Source organism: Salmo salar, chromosome ssa14 (genome assembly GCF_905237065.1).
Source record: "Salmo salar chromosome ssa14, Ssal_v3.1, whole genome shotgun sequence".
NCBI classification, from domain to species: Eukaryota; Metazoa; Chordata; class Actinopteri; order Salmoniformes; family Salmonidae; genus Salmo; species Salmo salar.
The window spans coordinates 83825756-83845377 of NC_059455.1; the positions used below are offsets into that span (position 1 = coordinate 83825756).

The window sequence follows — 19622 nt, forward strand, 5'->3', positions numbered from 1 at the left end:
TGCTCCCAAGGCAGGATTAAGGCAGTTATACAATTTTAAATACATTACAATACATTCACAGATTTCACAACAAGCCTCTGATTCCTCTCTAATTCACCTCTCATTCCTCTCTAATTTGCCTCTCTTTCCTCTGCTTCGCACCTGCTTCTTCTGTGATTCGCCTCTGATCCCTCTCTGATTCCTCTGTAATTCGCCCCTGATTCTCTTGTAATTCGCCCCTGATTCTCTTGTAATTCGCCTCTGGTTCCTCTGTAATTCGCCCCTGATTCTCTTGTAATTCGCCCCTGATTCTCTTGTAATTCGCCTATGATTCCTCTGTAATTTGCCTCTGATTCCTCTGTAATTTACCCCTGATTCTCTTGTAATTCGCCCCTGATTCTCTTGTAATTCGCCTCTGATTCCTCTAATTCGCCTCTGATTCCTCTGTAATTCGCCTCTAATTTGCCTCTGATTCGCCTCTGATTCGCCTCTGATTCCTCTGTAATTCGCCCCTGATGTCCTTGTAATTCGCCTGTGATTCCTCTGTAATTCGCCTGTGATTCCCTTGTAATTCGCCTCTAATTTGCCTCTGATTCCTCACTTTTACTGGAAAAATCCGGTTTTGAAGCTATTTTCTCGACTAGGCAGGTGTGTTTTGATATTCAGTGCCTGAGATATATGCCCATCTGTCACACCCTATCTCTCTGGCATGGTCAAATGGATGCTGTGAAGGTTATTGAAGAATATCCTAGCATCTTTCTTCCTCGATCAGTCCTTTTGCCTGCCATTGGGATGATTTACCCCCATTCCTCCTGGATACATTTCAGCCTATTTCATAGCTGAATTGCTTTACTATAATGCATTATCTGTGTGTTGCACAGGCTTTGCCCACTCAAATTGGCCAGCGTATCAATCTTCAAAGAGAGGATTGACTGAGAGCGGTATCTATTGATAAGTGCCTATATTCAGGCTCATTAGGGGTCTGTGTAGAGTTCTCTCCAGGGAAACAGCCAGACAGGCTTAAATAAGAAGGTAATCTGTGGACTTCAGGAGCGATAAACCCAATGGACAGGCTCTGGTTCCTAGAGATATTCTGGAGAGTTGTTTTCTCTCACAGAGCCTCCGTTTCCTCCCTTCCCACGAGAGTGTCCCAGCAACCGGGTGCTTTGCAGTCTTACTGACCTAACTGATGCATCAATTTCTCTTTCTCACCTCTCTCTGGTATCTCAGGAGGAGATGAGGGAGATGAGGGAGCAGCCCATCGACCCCCAAGCGGAGCAGGAGATCATTAACAGCATCCAGGAGGTCTACTACTCCAACGACTCCTTTGACATGGTGCAGCACGAGCTGGAGGTGAGTTAGTTAGGCCCACTGTTCACTACAGACCCAGAGGACACAACAAGCTGGAGGTGAGTTAGTTAGTTAGTTAGTTAGTTAGGCCCACTGTTCACTACAGACCCAGAGGACACAACAAGCTGGAGGTGAGTTAGTTAGTTAGGCCCACTGTTCACTACAGACCCAGAGGACACAACAAGCTGGAGGTGAGTTAGTTAGTTAGACCCACTGTTCACTACAGACCCAGAGGACACAACAAGCTGGAGGTGAGTTAGTTAGTTAGGCCCACTGTTCACTACAGACCCAGAGGACACAACAAGCTGGAGGTGAGTTAGTTAGTTAGGCCCACTGTTCACTACAGACCCAGAGGACACAACAAGCTGGAGGTGAGTTAGTTAGTTAGTTAGTTAGTTAGTTAGGCCCACTGTTCACTACAGACCCAGAGGACACAACAAGCTGGAGGTGAGTTAGTCAGTTAGTTAGTTAGGCCCACTGTTCACTACAGACCCAGAGGACACAACAAGCTGGAGGTGAGTTAGTTAGTTAGTTAGTTAGTTAGTTAGGCCCACTGTTCACTACAGACCCAGAGGACACAACAAGCTGGAGGTGAGTTAGTTAGTTAGTTAGACCCACTGTTGACTACAGACCCAGAGGACACAACAAGCTGGAGGTGAGTTAGTTAGTTAGGCCCACTGTTCACTACAGACCCAGAGGACACAACAAGCTGGAGGTGAGTTAGTCAGTTAGTTAGTTAGGCCCACTGTTCACTACAGACCCATAGGACACAACAAGCTGGAGGTGAGTTAGTTAGTTAGTTAGTTAGTTAGGCCCACTGTTCACTACAGACCCAGAGGACACAACAAGCTGGAGGTGAGTTAGTTAGTTAGACCCACTGTTCACTACAGACCCAGAGGACACAACAAGCTGGAGGTGAGTTAGTTAGTTAGGCCCACTGTTCACTACAGACCCAGAGGACACAACAAGCTGGAGGTGAGTTAGTTAGTTAGTTAGGCCCACTGTTCACTACAGACCCAGAGGACACAACAAGCTGGAGGTGAGTTAGTCAGTTAGTTAGTTAGTTAGGCCCACTGTTCACTACAGACCCAGAGGACACAACAAGCTGGAGGTGAGTTAGTTAGTTAGTTAGACCCACTGTTGACTACAGACCCAGAGGACACAACAAGCTGGAGGTGAGTTAGTTAGTTAGGCCCACTGTTCACTACAGACCCAGAGGACACAACAAGCTGGAGGTGAGTTAGTCAGTTAGTTAGTTAGGCCCACTGTTCACTACAGACCCATAGGACACAACAAGCTGGAGGTGAGTTAGTTAGTTAGTTAGTTAGTTATTCCCACTGTTCACTACAGACCCAGAGGACACAACAAGCTGGAGGTGAGTTAGTTAGTTAGGCCCACTGTTCACTACAGACCCAGAGGACACAACAAGCTGGAGGTGAGTTAGTTAGTTAGTTAGACCCACTGTTCACTACAGACCCAGAGGACACAACAAGCTGGAGGTGAGTTAGTTAGTTAGGCCCACTGTTCACTACAGACCCAGAGGACACAACAAGCTGGAGGTGAGTTAGTTAGTTAGTTAGTTAGGCCCACTGTTCACTACAGACCCAGAGGACACAACAAGCTGGAGGTGAGTTAGTTAGTTAGGCCCACTGTTCACTACAGACCCAGAGGACACAACAAGCTGGAGGTGAGTTAGTTAGTTAGTTAGTTAGTTAGGCCCACTGTTCACTACAGACCCAGAGGACACAACAAGCTGGAGGTGAGTTAGTTAGTTAGTTAGTTAGGCCCACTGTTCACTACAGACCCAGAGGACACAACAAGCTGGAGGTGAGTTAGTTAGTTAGTTAGTTAGTTAGTTAGGCCCACTGTTCACTACAGACCCAGAGGACACAACAAGCTGGAGGTGAGTTAGTTAGTTAGTTAGACCCACTGTTGACTACAGACCCAGAGGACACAACAAGCTGGAGGTGAGTTAGTTAGTTAGGCCCACTGTTCACTACAGACCCAGAGGACACAACAAGCTGGAGGTGAGTTAGTCAGTTAGTTAGTTAGGCCCACTGTTCACTACAGACCCATAGGACACAACAAGCTGGAGGTGAGTTAGTTAGTTAGTTAGTTAGTTAGTTAGTTAGGCCCACTGTTCACTACAGACCCAGAGGACACAACAAGCTGGAGGTGAGTTAGTTAGTTAGACCCACTGTTCACTACAGACCCAGAGGACACAACAAGCTGGAGGTGAGTTAGTTAGTTAGGCCCACTGTTCACTACAGACCCAGAGGACACAACAAGCTGGAGGTGAGTTAGTTAGTTAGTTAGGCCCACTGTTCACTACAGACCCAGAGGACACAACAAGCTGGAGGTGAGTTAGTCAGTTAGTTAGTTAGTTAGGCCCACTGTTCACTACAGACCCAGAGGACACAACAAGCTGGAGGTGAGTTAGTTAGTTAGTTAGACCCACTGTTGACTACAGACCCAGAGGACACAACAAGCTGGAGGTGAGTTAGTTAGTTAGGCCCACTGTTCACTACAGACCCAGAGGACACAACAAGCTGGAGGTGAGTTAGTCAGTTAGTTAGTTAGGCCCACTGTTCACTACAGACCCATAGGACACAACAAGCTGGAGGTGAGTTAGTTAGTTAGTTAGTTAGTTATTCCCACTGTTCACTACAGACCCAGAGGACACAACAAGCTGGAGGTGAGTTAGTTAGTTAGGCCCACTGTTCACTACAGACCCAGAGGACACAACAAGCTGGAGGTGAGTTAGTTAGTTAGTTAGACCCACTGTTCACTACAGACCCAGAGGACACAACAAGCTGGAGGTGAGTTAGTTAGTTAGGCCCACTGTTCACTACAGACCCAGAGGACACAACAAGCTGGAGGTGAGTTAGTTAGTTAGTTAGTTAGGCCCACTGTTCACTACAGACCCAGAGGACACAACAAGCTGGAGGTGAGTTAGTTAGTTAGGCCCACTGTTCACTACAGACCCAGAGGACACAACAAGCTGGAGGTGAGTTAGTTAGTTAGTTAGTTAGTTAGGCCCACTGTTCACTACAGACCCAGAGGACACAACAAGCTGGAGGTGAGTTAGTTAGTTAGTTAGTTAGGCCCACTGTTCACTACAGACCCAGAGGACACAACAAGCTGGAGGTGAGTTAGTTAGTTAGGCCCACTGTTCACTACAGACCCAGAGGACACAACAAGCTGGAGGTGAGTTAGTTAGTTAGTTAGACCCACTGTTCACTACAGACCCAGAGGACACAACAAGCTGGAGGTGAGTTAGTTAGTTAGGCCCACTGTTCACTACAGACCCAGAGGACACAACAAGCTGGAGGTGAGTTAGTCAGTTAGTTAGGCCCACTGTTCACTACAGACCCAGAGGACACAACAAGCTGGAGGTGAGTTAGTTAGTCCCACTGTTCACTACAGACCCAGAGGACACAACAAGCTGGAGGTGAGTTAGTTAGTTAGTTAGTTAGTTAGTTAGGCCCACTGTTCACTACAGACCCAGAGGACACAACAAGCTGGAGGTGAGTTAGTTAGTTAGTTAGGCCCACTGTTCACTACAGACCCAGAGGACACAACAAGCTGGAGGTGAGTGAGTTAGTTAGTTAGTTAGGCCCACTGTTCACTACAGACCCAGAGGACACAACAAGCTGGAGGTGAGTTAGTTAGTTAGTTAGGCCCACTGTTCACTACAGACCCAGAGGACACAACAAGCTGGAGGTGAGTTAGTTAGTTAGTTAGTTAGTTAGTTAGGCCCACTGTTCACTACAGACCCAGAGGACACAACAAGCTGGAGGTGAGTTAGTCAGTTAGTTAGTTAGGCCCACTGTTCACTACAGACCCAGAGGACACAACAAGCTGGAGGTGAGTTAGTTAGTTAGGCCCACTGTTCACTACAGACCCAGAGGACACAACAAGCTGGAGGTGAGTTAGTTAGTTAGACCCACTGTTCACTACAGACCCAGAGGACACAACAAGCTGGAGGTGAGTGAGTGAGTTAGTTAGTTAGTTAGTTAGTTAGTTAGTTAGTTAGTTAGTTAGGCCCACTGTTCACTACAGACCCAGAGGACACAACAAGCTGGAGGTGAGTTAGTTAGGCCCACTGTTCACTACAGACCCAGAGGACACAACAAGCTGGAGGTGAGTTAGTTAGTTAGTTAGACCCACTGTTCACTACAGACCCAGAGGACACAACAAGCTGGAGGTGAGTTAGTTAGTTAGTTAGGCCCACTGTTCACTACAGACCCAGAGGACACAACAAGCTGGAGGTGAGTTAGTTAGTTAGTTAGGCCCACTGTTCACTACAGACCCAGAGGACACAACAAGCTGGAGGTGAGTTAGTTAGTTAGTTAGACCCACTGTTCACTACAGACCCAGAGGACACAACAAGCTGGAGGTGAGTTAGTTAGTTAGTTAGTTAGACCCACTGTTCACTACAGACCCAGAGGACACAACAAGCTGGAGGTGAGTTAGTTAGTTAGTTAGTTAGACCCACTGTTCACTACAGACCCAGAGGACACAACAAGCTGGAGGTGAGTTAGTCAGTTAGGTCTACAGTTCAGTCCATGCTGCAGCCTAAACACATAAATGAACACTACATAAAGAGAGATCTAAGACCACAGCATGGTAGCAACATGACAACAACATGGTAGCAACACAACATGGCAGCAGCACAACACATGGTACAAACATTATTGGGCACAGACAGCAGCACAAAGGGCAAGAAGGTAGAGACAACAATACATCACACAAAGCAGTCACAACTGTCAGTAAGAGTGTCCATGATTGAGTCTTTGAATGAAGAGATGGAGGTAAAACTGTCCAGTTTGAGTGTTTTGTTGCAGCTCGTTCCAGTCGCTAGCTGCAGCGAACTGAAAAGACGAGCGACCCAGGGATGTGTGCTTTGGGGACCTTTAACAGAATGTAACAGGCAGAACGGGTGTTGTATGTGGAGGATTAGGACTGCAGTAGATATCTCAGATAGGGGGGAGTGAGGCCTAAGAGGGTTTTATAAATAAGTATCAACCAGTGGGTCTTGCGACAGGTATACAGAGATGCCCAGTTTACAGGTGAGTATAGAGCGCAGTGATGTTTCCAATAAGGAGCATTGGTGGCAAATCTGATGGCAGAATGGTAAAGAACATCTAGTCGCTCGAGAGCACCCTTACCTGCCGATCTATTAATGACGTCTCTGTAATCTAGCCTGGATAGGATAGTCATCTGAATCAGGGTTAGTTTGGCAGCTGGGGTGAAAGAGGAGCGATTGCAATAGAGGAAACCAAGTCTAGATTTAACTTTAGCCTGCGGCTTTGATATGTGCTGAGAGGAGGACAGTGTACCATCTAGCTGTACTCCCAAGTACTTGTATGAAGTGACTACCTCAAGTGCTAAATCCTCAGCAACAAGGGATATAAACAGCAACAAGGGAATTTCTACCCACTCTCCCCTTTGTTGCTGTTATTGTCACTGAGACAATATGTGAAGGACCTTCTTTCCACGCTCTTAAAAAGCTATAAGCTATTCTGTCTTTTATGATCTTATTATTTTACATGTTCCATTTAATTCTAAATCAACACTTGTATCTGGAGCTATATTTGTCCATGCAGTCCAATAGAGCCTAGTTTGTTTCGATGACTATCACCACTTAGCCCAGATACCAAGACACCCTACCAGCATACAAAAGCCTTATCCACCACAGGAAGACTGAGGCATATGCCATGTAACAGGCTTGGACCTCCCATAACAGTCCGATCGTCATGTACACTATACATTGTACAATATAGTACCAAACAGTGCAATCAGCGGGGTGTACACTGACTAGTTACAGTGACTTGGTCTACACTGACTAGTTACAGTGACTTGGTCTACACTGACTGGTTACAGTGACTTGGTCTACACTGACTAGTTACAGTGACTTGGTCTACGCTGACTAGTTACAGTGACTTGGTCTACGCTGACTAGTTACAGTGACTTGGTCTACGCTGACTAGTTACAGGGACTTGGTGTCTACGCTGACTAGTTACAGTGACTTGGTCTACGCTGACTAGTTACAGGGACTTGGTGTCTACGCTGACTAGTTACAGGGACTTGGTGTCTACGCTGACTAGTTACAGTGACTTGGTGTCTACGCTGACTAGTTACAGTGACTTGGTGTCTACGCTGACTAGTTACAGGGACTTGGTGTCTACGCTGACTAGTTACAGGGACTTGGTGTCTACGCTGACTAGTTACAGGGACTTGGTGTCTACGCTGACTAGTTACAGGGACTTGGTGTCTACGCTGACTAGTTACAGGGACTTGGTGTCTACGCTGACTAGTTACAGGGACTTGGTGTCTACGCTGACTAGTTACAGGGACTTGGTGTCTCGCTGACTAGTTACAGGGACTTGGTGTCTACGCTGACTAGTTACAGGGACTTGGTGTCTACGCTGACTAGTTACAGGGACTTGGTGTCTACGCTGACTAGTTACAGGGACTTGGTGTCTACGCTGACTAGTTACAGGGACTTGGTGTCTACGCTGACTAGTTACAGGGACTTGGGGCCTCTCTACCTACACCTCCCTCCCCCTGGTTCCCAAACTTGTTATGTGGGACACCTCTCCCCCCTTGATGGGTGTATCTACTCTAGCGTCACTGTGGCGTCTTCTCCTGCTCACACGCCGATGACTTCCAGATTGATGGATTAAACACTCGCGGAGGAAGGGTGTGAAATCTCATTAGATTTAGCAGTGTCGCAAGAACAACAACCTTCCAGATTACAAAATTAGACTTTCAGCCAAGTGGAAAGCAATTACCCATCATCCTCAGTGCTTAGTTTTTTGCTGCTGTCTTTCCCCTTGTTCGTTCTTCACCAATTAAGTAGTGCTCCTCCATTTTACATTTATTATACGTCTAAGCATGTGTGCTATACAATTCTGCCACTTTTTTTTCTTCTCTTTTTAAATGATGAAGACCGTGGAGGCTCTTTTGAAAAATGGTACTTAAACAAACTGGAACTCCAAAGAATTAAGATTAGTTTCTAAAAGAAACAAATCAAACGAAGTCCTGCCCGGCTCTAAGCTGCTGGCATTTGGATTTCAGTTCGGTGTCCATGATAAGTAATCTTTTGGCAGGTGGTTCACTCCACACACCAAAGCATTCCACAGAATAGCTCTATCTTCTAAGAAGTTATTGGGCATTGTATTCTCATTGTATAGTAACAATGCTTTTATTGTGTGTTTTTATGATAGAAACTCCCACCTGAGCTGAACTTGCAGGAGCTGGAGGAGTACAGAGACAAGCTGAAGAGACAACAAGCAGCGGTAAGTGAAGGAAATGACATGAGCAGCACTGGGTCACTCACTCCCACAGATACTTCTCCCTGATTGGTAATGGCTATGCCGTTTATACTGTATCCGTGCACTTCGAAGGCCAACATAACATTGTATGACAACATCTTTAGTGTTCAAAACAAGGACTTAAATAATTGAGTACAGTATATTGCTATGCAACACCTGAATACAGAGAACATAGAAGTGCAAAATCACCAATTTTATGTCATTTCTGTTAACCCTGAGCTTATTGCTTCAACCTGGGCATGTACATACAGTCGACTCCTGTATTGCACATTGGAGAAGTGCAGTCCCAGGTGGATATTGGCATGTTATATTCAGCAAGACTGCTTTACACCGCTACAGATATACTGTGATTAATAGTTAGTGTTAGTGTTTCTGCTGCAGGCCCAAAGTGTTATTAGTAATTATAAACTGGGTGGGTCGAGACCTGAATGCTGATTTGGCTGACAGCCGTGGTATATCAAACCGTATACCACAGGTATGACAAAACATTTATTTTTACCTCTCTAATTATGCTGCTAACCAGTTTATAATAGCAATAAGGCATCTTGGGGGTTTGTGGTATATTGCCAATATACCACGGCTAAGGGCTGTGTCCAGGGACAGCCCTTGCATCATTTTTATTTATTTATTTTTATTGAACCTTTATTTAACTAGGCAAGTCAGTTAACCTCTCTGGGGTAGGAGGGACGTGACCGTCAACAGCCAGTGGAACAGCGTGGCGCGAAATACAAAAACCTCAAAAATGCAATAATTTCAATTTTTCAAACATACAACTATTTTACACCGTTTTAAAGATAAGACTCTCGTTAATCTAACCACATTGTCCGATTTCAAAAAGGCTGTACAGCGAAAGCAAAACATTAGATTATGTTAGGAGAGTACATAGCCCAAAATAATCACACAGCCATTTTCCAAGCAAGCATATATGTCACAGAAACCCAAAACACAGCTAAATGAAGCACTAACCTTTGATGATCTTCATCAGATGACACTCCTAGGACATTATGTTATACAATACATGCATGTTTTGTTCAATCAAGTTCATATTTATATCAAAAAACAGCTTTTTACATTGGCGTGTGATGTTCAGAAAATGTATCCCCACTGAAAACTTCCGGTGAATTTACTAAATTACTCATAAACGTTGACAAAATACATAACAATTATTTAAAGAATTATAGATACAGAACTCCTTTATGCAATCGCTATGTCAGATTTTAAAATAGCTTTTCGGCGAAAGCACATTTTGCAATATTCTGAGTACATAGCTCAGCCATCACGGCTAGCTATTTTGACACCCGCCAACTGCGGGACACACTAAACTCAGAATTACTATTAGAAAAATTGTATTACCTTTGCTGATCTTCGTCAGAATGCACTCCCAGGACTGCTACTTCCACAAGAAATGTTTTTGTTCCAAATAATCCATAGTTATGTCCAAATACCTCCGTTTTGTTCATGCGTTCAGGTCACTATCCAAAGGGTAACTCGAGCGCATTTCGAGACAAAGAAATTCAAAATGTTCCATTACCGTACTTAGAAGCATGTCAAACGCTGTTTAAAATCAATTTTATGGTATTTTTCTCGTAAAATAGCGATAATATTCCAACCGGACAATAGTGTATTCATTCAAAGACGTAAAGAAAAAAAAACAGCGTGGTCTCGTGAACGCGCATATCCTATCTCTTTGTCACCAGGCAGACCACTGAGAAACTGAGCTACTATACTCTGCCCAGAGACAGGAGACGCCTCAATCCGCATTCTGAAGGCTTTAGAGAGTCAATGGAAGCCTTAGAAAGTGCTACGTAACCCCAGAGATACTGTAGTTTCGATAGAGAATCAAAAGAAGAACTACAAATTCTCACAGGCCACTTACTGCTTGGAATTTTCTCAGATTTTTGCCTGCCATATGAGTTCTGTTATACTCACAGACACCATTCAAACAGTTTTAGAAACTTCAGAGTGTTTTCTATCCAAATCTACTAATAATATGCATATTCTCGTTTCTGGGCAAGAGTAGTAACCAGTTTAAATCCGGTATGTTATTTATCCGGCCGTGAAAATACTGCCCCCTAGCCCAGACAGGTTAAGAACAAATTCTTATTTACAATGACTGCCTACTGGGGAACAGTGGGTTAACTTCCTTGTTCAGGGGCAGAACAGCAGATTTTTACCTTGTCAGCTCTGGGATTTGATCTAGCAACCTTTCAGTTACTGGCCCAACGCTCTAACCGCTAGGCTACCTGCCACCCCAAGAAGAACAGCCCTTAGCCATGGTATGTTGGCCATATACCACACCCCGTCGTGCCTTATTGCTTAAAAAGAGCATCATCACTATTGTAGAGGTTCTCTGCAGGTCACCCAGGCCTGGAGGGCAGAGAGCTAGCCAGCAGAGGAACTATATCGGAATCATTTTAGAAATATGCAACCCATATTCTCCCTCGATCCTCCTTCTCTTCCTGCATCCTCCTTTCCTCCCTGCCTCATCTTTCCCTCTGTACCTTCCTCTTCTCTCCCTGAATGTGCTACAATTCTCTACACTTCTCCTGAAGTGTGCACTTGCATACTCCCTGTCATAGATTGAACAATGTGGGAAACTCCCTCAAGCCAATGCTTACACCAATCAAATGCTTTTAAATTCATGATGTGGAGTGTGCAGCTGCACACTTTGGAAGAAGGGTAGAAAATCTGGATCCTTCCTCTCTCCCTTCTTTCTCATCCTTCACTGTGACTCCCTCCCTAGCCTCTTTCTCCTGCTCTGCATTCTGTCTCACACAGCAGAGCTGTCTTTTCAGGGAGCGAGGCAGGGCCAGAGCCATGATCCCTAGCGGTGGTAGGATGAAAGATGGAGGCCTCTGTGGACAGAACACTGACTGTCTGACAGAGCTCTTTAACAGAGCAGACAGCTGGCTGCCAGCCTGAGACCCCTAGGGGTCAATACCAGGACCAGGGGCCTTATCAAGTCTTCTGCCTTACCCAGGCTGTGAATGACTAACCCAGCCTCAGATCGCCTCGCCCCCACCCTGTAGGATGGAGTTCATCGTATGCTGAATTCCAAGTCATCCCCTAGTTAGCAAACGACTCCTAGACACTTCCTGTAGGTATGTACGGTAATAGCTCTATCTTGTCCTCTGATTGTTAAGGTGGAATTTTCACTGTATTGCTTACACACCTATCTGATCCTTTCAAACAAATGCATAGAAGGATGGTTTCTCCTCCATCACATATTCATAGCTTTGCATATAGACTTCCACTGTGCTACATTGTGTACATGCATAATGACATTCCCTATAGGATCTGAACTCTCTCTTTCTGATTGATAACTACCGTAATTTCCGGACTATAAGCCGCAACTTTTTTCCCACGCTTTGACCCTCGCGGCTTAATAAACAATGACGCGGCTAATATATGGATTTTTCCCGCTTTCACATTTTTTTTTTCTCCAAAAAAACACATTCTGTGACGTGCTCAGTTTTTTGGCGGCATGAAACTTTCATTTAGACCAATGAAATTGCCGAACGGGTTAAGGTCAAACAACTTTTTTTGTTTACTGTTTAGATTCAATCGAGCTCTCTCAAACTTCCCATAATTCTGATTACGGTAGTCATTTTGTCACCCTCATCATGGCAAAGACACGGAGAAATGCATATCATGCAGCTTTCAAGTTGAAGGCGATTGATCTGGCTGTTGGAAAAGGAAATGGAGCTGCTGCACGGGAGCTTGGTCTTAATGAGTCGATGATAAGACGTTGGAAACAGCAGCGTGAGGAATTGACTCCGTGCAAAAAGACAACTAAAGCTTACTGCTAATTATTCTTTTTTTGTTACAAGCCGTGTTTTGTTAAAGCCTGTGTAAAGTTCATTTGTTTCAATGTACCGGTAGGCACCTGCGGCTTATAGACATGTGCGGCTTATTTTTGTTCAAAATAAGATTTTTTTTTTTTAATTCAGGCTTATATTCAGGTGCGCTCAATAGTCCGGAAATTACGGTACCTATTGAGAGGGCCTCTCCATCCCTATGCGCTGATGTGAAATTGAATATTTCCCTCGCTGAGGCAGAGGAGTAGATACTGTACTGTAGATAGGAATGGTGCATTGATGCATTCTATAGAACTTCTCCCTTAAATGAGTTCCATCCAAAACAAATGGGTGATTTCTCTCCCCCCCCGTTTGGCAGAAGCTGTTGTTCTAGAGAATGGCTGCTATATAGGGAGGTGGTCGAGGTTCGCAGTGTAATTGGCAGCTTTGACACATCGTTGGCTGAGGCTCATCTCTCAGTTAATTACTTGTCTGCTGTATGATTGTCATCCACATTAGAGATGCCAGGGGCTCTGCTCTGACTGTAAGAGGGGGAGTCTCTCTATAACTTCTAGGATTCCTAGTATGTTGCCACCACTATGCTTCGCCATAGGGATGGTGCCAGGTTTCCTCCAAATGTGGCGCTTAGCATTTAGGCCAAATAGTTTAATCTTGGTGTCATCAGACCAGAGAAACTTGTTTCTCATGGTCCGAGTCCTTTAGGTGCCTTTTGGCAAACTCCAAGCAGGCTGTCATGTCTCTAACTGAGCAGTGGCTTCCGTCTGGCCACTCTACCATAAAAGCCTGATTGGTGGAGTGCTGCAGAGATGGTTGTCCTTCTGGAAGGTTCTCCCATCTCCACAGAGGAGCTCTGTCAGTGACCATCGGGTTCTTGGTCACCTCCCTGACCAAGGCCCTTCTCCCCCGATTGCTCAGTTTGGCCAGGCAGCCAGTTGTAGGAACTCTTGGTGGTTCCAAAACTCAACCATTTAAGAGTGATGGAGGCCACTGTGTTCTTGGGGACCTTCAATGCTGCAGAAATATTTATATATATACAATATACAATCCTGTCTCGGAGCTATACGGGCAATTCCTCCGACCTCATGGCTTGGTTTTTGCTCTGACATGTACTGCCAACTGTGAGACCTTTTATATAGACAGGTGTGTGCCTTTCCAAATCATGTCCAATCAATTGAATTTACCACAGGTGGACTCCAATCATGTTGTAGAAACATCTCAAGGAGGATCAATGGAAACAGGATGCACCTGAGCTTTTGAGTCTCATAGCAAAGGGTTTGATTACTTATGTAAATACAGTATTTCTTTTACATTTTTTACAAACATTTCTATAAACCTGTTTTCGCTTTGTCATTATGGTGTGTGTGTGTGTGTGTGTGTGTGTGTGTGTGTGTGTGTGTGTGTGTGTGTGTGTGTGTGTGTGTGTGTGTGAGAACAATATAGATTGCTGTACTCCACTACTACTTATTGTTCAAGTGATTAGCTGATTCATGATAAGTTGGCTACATGGACATGGGTACACACAATACAGCTCTTTCACACAAGCAGGCACACGCATGTGTATTGATCCAGGTGTATTAGGAGGAGGAAGGGGCCGGCGGTATGTATTGATCCAGGTGTATTAGGAGGAGGAAGGGGCTGGCGGTATGTATTGATCCAGGTGTATTAGGAGGAGGAAGGGGCAGGCCGTATGTTTTGATCCAGGTGTATTAGGAGGAGGAAGGGGCAGGCGTATGTATTGATCCAGGTGTATTAGGAGGAGGAAGGGGCCGGCGGTATGTATTGATCCAGGTGTATTAGGAGGAGGAAAGGGCCGGCGGTATGTATTGATCCAGGTGTATTAGGAGGAGGAAGGGGCCGGCGGTATGTATTGATCCGGATGTATTAGGAGGAGGAAGGGGCAGGCGGTATGTTTTGATCCAGGTGTATTAGGAGGAGGAAGGGGCAGGCGTATGTATTGATCCAGGTGTATTAGGAGGAGGAAGGGGCCGGCGGTATGTATTGATCCAGGTGTATTAGGAGGAGGAAGGGGCCGGCGGTGTGTATTGATCCAGGTGTATTAGGAGGAGGAAGGGGCAGGCAGTGTGTATTGATCCAGGTGTATTAGGAGGAGGAAGGGGCCGGCGGTGTGTATTGATCCAGGTGTATTAGGAGGAGGAAGGTGCCGGCAGTGTGTATTGATCCAGGTGTATTAGGAGGAGGAAGGGGCCGGCGGTGTGTATTGATCCAGGTGTATTAGGAGGAGGAAGGGGCCGGCGGTACGTATTGATCCAGGTGTATTAGGAGGAGGAAGGGGCCGGCGGTGTGTATTGATCCAGGTGTATTAGGAGGAGGAAGGGGCCGGCGGTGTGTATTGATCCAGGTGTATTAGGAGGAGGAAGGGGCCGGCGGTGTGTATTGATCCAGGTGTATTAGGAGGAGGAAGGGACCGGAGGTCTGTATTGATCCAGGTGTATTAGGAGGAGGAAGGGGCCGGCGGTGTGTATTGATCCAGGTGTATTAGGAGGAGGAAGGGGCCGGCGGTGTGTATTGATCCAAGTGTATTAGGAGGAGGAAGGGGCCGGCGGTATGTATTGATCCAGGTGTATTAGGAGGAGGAAAGGGCCGGCGGTATGTATTGATCCAGGTGTATTAGGAGGAGGAAGGGGCCGGCGGTATGTATTGATCCGGATGTATTAGGAGGAGGAAGGGGCAGGCAGTATGTTTTGATCCAGGTGTATTAGGAGGAGGAAGGGGCAGGCGTATGTATTGATCCAGGTGTATTAGGAGGAGGAAGGGACCGGAGGTCTGTATTGATCCAGGTGTATTAGGAGGAGGAAAGGGCCGGCGGTGTGTATTGATCCAAGTGTATTAGGAGGAGGAAGGGGCCGGCGGTATGTATTGATCCAGGTGTATTAGGAGGAGGAAGGGGCCGGTGGTGTGTATTGATCCAGGTGTATTAGGAGGAGGAAGGGGCCATCGGTGTGTATTGATCCAGGTGTATTAGGAGGAGGAAGGGGCCGGCGGTGTGTATTGATCCAGGTGTATTAGGAGGAGGAAGGGGCCGGAGGTGTGTATTGATCCAGGTGTATTAGGAGGAGGAAGGGGCCGGTGGTGTGTATTGATCCAGGTGTATTAGGAGGAGGAAGGGGCCGGTGGTGTGTATTGATCCAGGTGTATTAGGAGGAGGAAGGGGCCGGGCGGGGGGAATTGATCCAGGTGTATTAGGAGGAGGAAGGGGCCAGCGGTGTGTATTGATCCAGGTGTATTAGGAGGAGGAAGGGGCAGGCGGTGTGTATTGATCCAGGTGTATTAGGAGGAGGAAGGGGCCGGCGGTGTGTATTGATCCAGGTGTATTAGGAGGAGGAAGGGGCCGGCGGTGTGTATTGATCCAGGTGTATTAGGAGGAGGAAGGGGCCGGCGGTGTGTATTGATCCAGGTGTATTAGGAGGAGGAAGGGGCCGGCGGTGTGTATTGATCCAGCTGTATTAGGAGGAGGAAGGGGCCGGCGGTGTGTATTGATCCAGGTGTATTAGGAGGAGGAAGGGGCCGGCGGTGTGTATTGATCCAGGTGTATTAGGAGGATGAAGGGGCTGGCGGTGTGTATTGATCCAGGTGTATTAGGAGGAGGAAGGGGCCGGCGGTATGTATTGATCCAGGTGTATTAGGAGGATGAAGCGGCCGGCGGTATGTATTGATCCAGGTGTATTAGGAGGAGGAAGGGGCCGGCGGTGTGTATTGATCCAGGTGTATTAGGAGGAGGAAGGGGCAGGCGGTATGTTTTGATCCAGGTGTATTAGGAGGAGGAAGGGGCAGGCGTATGTATTGATCCAGGTGTATTAGGAGGAGGAAGGGGCCGGCAGTATGTATTGATCCAGGTGTATTAGGAGGAGGAAAGGGCCGGCGGTATGTATTGATCCAGGTCTATTAGGAGGAGGAAGGGGCCGGCGGTATGTATTGATCCAGGTGTATTAGGAGGAGGAAGGGGCAGGCGGTATGTTTTGATCCAGGTGTATTAGGAGGAGGAAGGGGCAGGCGTATGTATTGATCCAGGTGTATTAGGAGGAGGAAGTGGCCGGCGGTGTGTATTGATCCAGGTGTATTAGGAGGAGGAAGGGGCCGGCGGTGTGTATTGATCCAGGTGTATTAGGAGGAGGAAGGGGCCGGCGGTACGTATTGATCCAGGTGTATTAGGAGGAGGAAGGGGCCGGCGGTACGTATTGATCCAGGTGTATTAGGAGGAGGAAGGGGCCGGCGGTGTGTATTGATCCAGGTGTATTAGGAGGAGGAAGGGGCCGGCGGTACGTATTGATCCAGGTGTATTAGGAGGAGGAAGGGGCCGGCGGTGTGTATTGATCCAGGTGTATTAGGAGGAGGAAGGGGCCGGCGGTATGTATTGATCCAGGTGTATTAGGAGGAGGAAGGGGCCGGCGGTATGTATTGATCCAGGTGTATTAGGAGGAGGAAGGGGCCGGCGGTGTGTATTGATCCAGGTGTATTAGGAGGAGGAAGGGGCAGGCGGTATGTATTGATCCAGGTGTATTAGGAGGAGGAAGGGGCAGGCTGTGTGTATTGATCCAGTGTATTAGGAGGAGGAAGGGGCCGGTGAGGTGTATAATCCAGGTGTATTAGGAGGAGGAAGTGGCCGGCGGTGTGTATTGATCCAGGTGTATTAGGAGGAGGAAGGGGCCGGTGGTGTGTATTGATCCAGGTGTATTAGGAGGAGGAAGGGGCCGGTGGTGTGTATTGATCCAGGTGTATTAGGAGGAGGAAGGGGCCGGCGGGGGGGAATTGATCCAGGTGTATTAGGAGGAGGAAGGGGCCGGCGGTGTGTATTGATCCAGGTGTATTAGGAGGAGGAAGGGGCCGGCGGTGTGTATTGATCCAGGTGTATTAGGAGGAGGAAGGGGCCGGCGGTGTGTATTGATCCAGCTGTATTAGGAGGAGGAAGGGGCCGGCGGTGTGTATTGATCCAGGTGTATTAGGAGGAGGAAGGGGCCGGCGGTGTGTATTGATCCAGGTGTATTAGGAGGATGAAGGGGCTGGCGGTGTGTATTGATCCAGGTGTATTAGGAGGAGGAAGGGGCCGGCGGTATGTATTGATCCAGGTGTATTAGGAGGATGAAGCGGCGCGGCGTATGTATTGATCCAGGTGTATTAGGAGGAGGAAGGGGCCGGCGGTGTGTATTGATCCAGGTGTATTAGGAGGAGGAAGGGGCAGGCGGTATGTTTTGATCCAGGTGTATTAGGAGGAGGAAGGGGCAGGCGTATGTATTGATCCAGGTGTATTAGGAGGAGGAAGGGGCCGGCAGTATGTATTGATCCAGGTGTATTAGGAGGAGGAAAGGGCCGGCGGTATGTATTGATCCAGGTCTATTAGGAGGAGGAAGGGGCCGGCGGTATGTATTGATCCAGGTGTATTAGGAGGAGGAAGGGGCAGGCGGTATGTTTTGATCCAGGTGTATTAGGAGGAGGAAGGGGCAGGCGTATGTATTGATCCAGGTGTATTAGGAGGAGGAAGTGGCCGGCGGTGTGTATTGATCCAGGTGTATTAGGAGGAGGAAGGGGCCGGCGGTGTGTATTGATCCAGGTGTATTAGGAGGAGGAAGGGCGGCGGTGCGTATTGATCCAGGTGTATTAGGAGGAGGAAGGGGCCGGCGGTACGTATTGATCCAGGTGTATTAGGAGGAGGAAGGGGCCGGCGGTGTGTATTGATCCAGGTGTATTAGGAGGAGGAAGGGGCCGGCGGTACGTATTGATCCAGGTGTATTAGGAGGAGGAAGGGGCCGGCGGTGTGTATTGATCCAGGTGTATTAGGAGGAGGAAGGGGCCGGCGGTATGTATTGATCCAGGTGTATTAGGAGGAGGAAGGGGCCGGCGGTATGTATTGATCCAGGTGTATTAGGAGGAGGAAGGGGCCGGCGGTGTGTATTGATCCAGGTGTATTAGGAGGAGGAAGGGGCAGGCGGTATGTATTGATCCAGGTGTATTAGGAGGAGGAAGGGGCAGGCTGTGTGTATTGATCCAGTGTATTAGGAGGAGGAAGGGGCCGGTGAGGTGTATAATCCAGGTGTATTAGGAGGAGGAAGTGGCCGGCGGTGTGTATTGATCCAGGTGTATTAGGAGGAGGAAGGGGCCGGCGGGGGGGGAATTGATCCAGGTGTATTAGGAGGAGGAAGGGGCCGGCGGTGTGTATTGATCCAGGTGTATTAGGAGGAGGAAGGGGCCGGCGGTGTGTATTGATCCAGGTGTATTAGGAGGAGGAAGGGGCCGGCGGTGTGTATTGATCCAGGTGTATTAGGAGGAGGAAGGGGCAGGCGGTGTGTATTGATCCAGGTGTATTAGGAGGAGGAAGGGGCCGGCGGTGTGTATTGATCCAGGTGTATTAGGAGGAGGAAGGGGCCGGCGGTGTGTATTGATCCAGGTGTATTAGGAGGAGGAAGGGGCCGGCGGTGTGTATTGATCCAGGTGTATTAGGAGGAGGAAGGGACAGGCGGTATGTATTGATCCAGGTATATTAGGAGGAGGAAGGGGCAGGCGGTATGTTTTGATCCAGGTGTATTAGGAGGAGGAAGGGGCAGGCGGTATGTTTTGATCCAGGTGTATTAGGAGGAGGAAGGGGCAGGCGGTATGTTTTGATCCAGGTGTATTAGGAGGAGGAAGGGGCAGGCGGTATGTTTTGATCCAGGTGTATTAGGAGGAGGAAGGGGCAGGCGTATGTATTGATCCAGGTGTATAAGGAGGAGGAAGGGGCCGGCGGTGTGTATTGATCCAGGTGTATTAGGAGGATGAAGGGGCTGGCGGTGTGTATTGATCCAGGTGTATTAGGAGGAGGAAGGGGCCGGCGGTGTGTATTGATCCAGGTGTATTAGGAGGAGGAAGGGGCCGGCGGTGTGTATTGATCCAGGTGTATTAGGAGGATGAAGGGGCTGGCGGTGTGTATTGATCCAGGTGTATTAGGAGGAGGAAGGGGCCGGCAGTATGTATTGATCCAGGTGTATTAGGAGGAGGAAAGGGCCGGTGGTGTGTATTGATCCAGGTGTATTAGGAGGAGGAAGGTGCCGGCAGTGTGTATTGATCCAGGTGTATTAGGAGGAGGAAGGGGTCGGCGGTACGTATTGATCCAGGTGTATTAGGAGGAGGAAGGGGCCGGCGGTGT

The 19622-nt window shown here is 47.6% G+C and overlaps 1 protein-coding gene across 2 annotated transcripts in view; it reads left to right on the forward strand.

Annotated features, from left to right (window-relative positions):
* The window catches only part of vps50 (VPS50 EARP/GARPII complex subunit), a 260494-nt gene that overhangs the window by 22919 nt on the left and 217953 nt on the right, over positions 1-19622 (forward strand). For both annotated transcript variants that reach the window (XM_045694895.1, XM_045694896.1), the window contains exons 3-4: positions 1210-1332; positions 8562-8633. In XM_045694895.1, coding sequence (XP_045550851.1) covers positions 1210-1332; positions 8562-8633 — 195 coding nt within the window. The remainder of the gene's footprint in view (positions 1-1209; positions 1333-8561; positions 8634-19622) is intronic.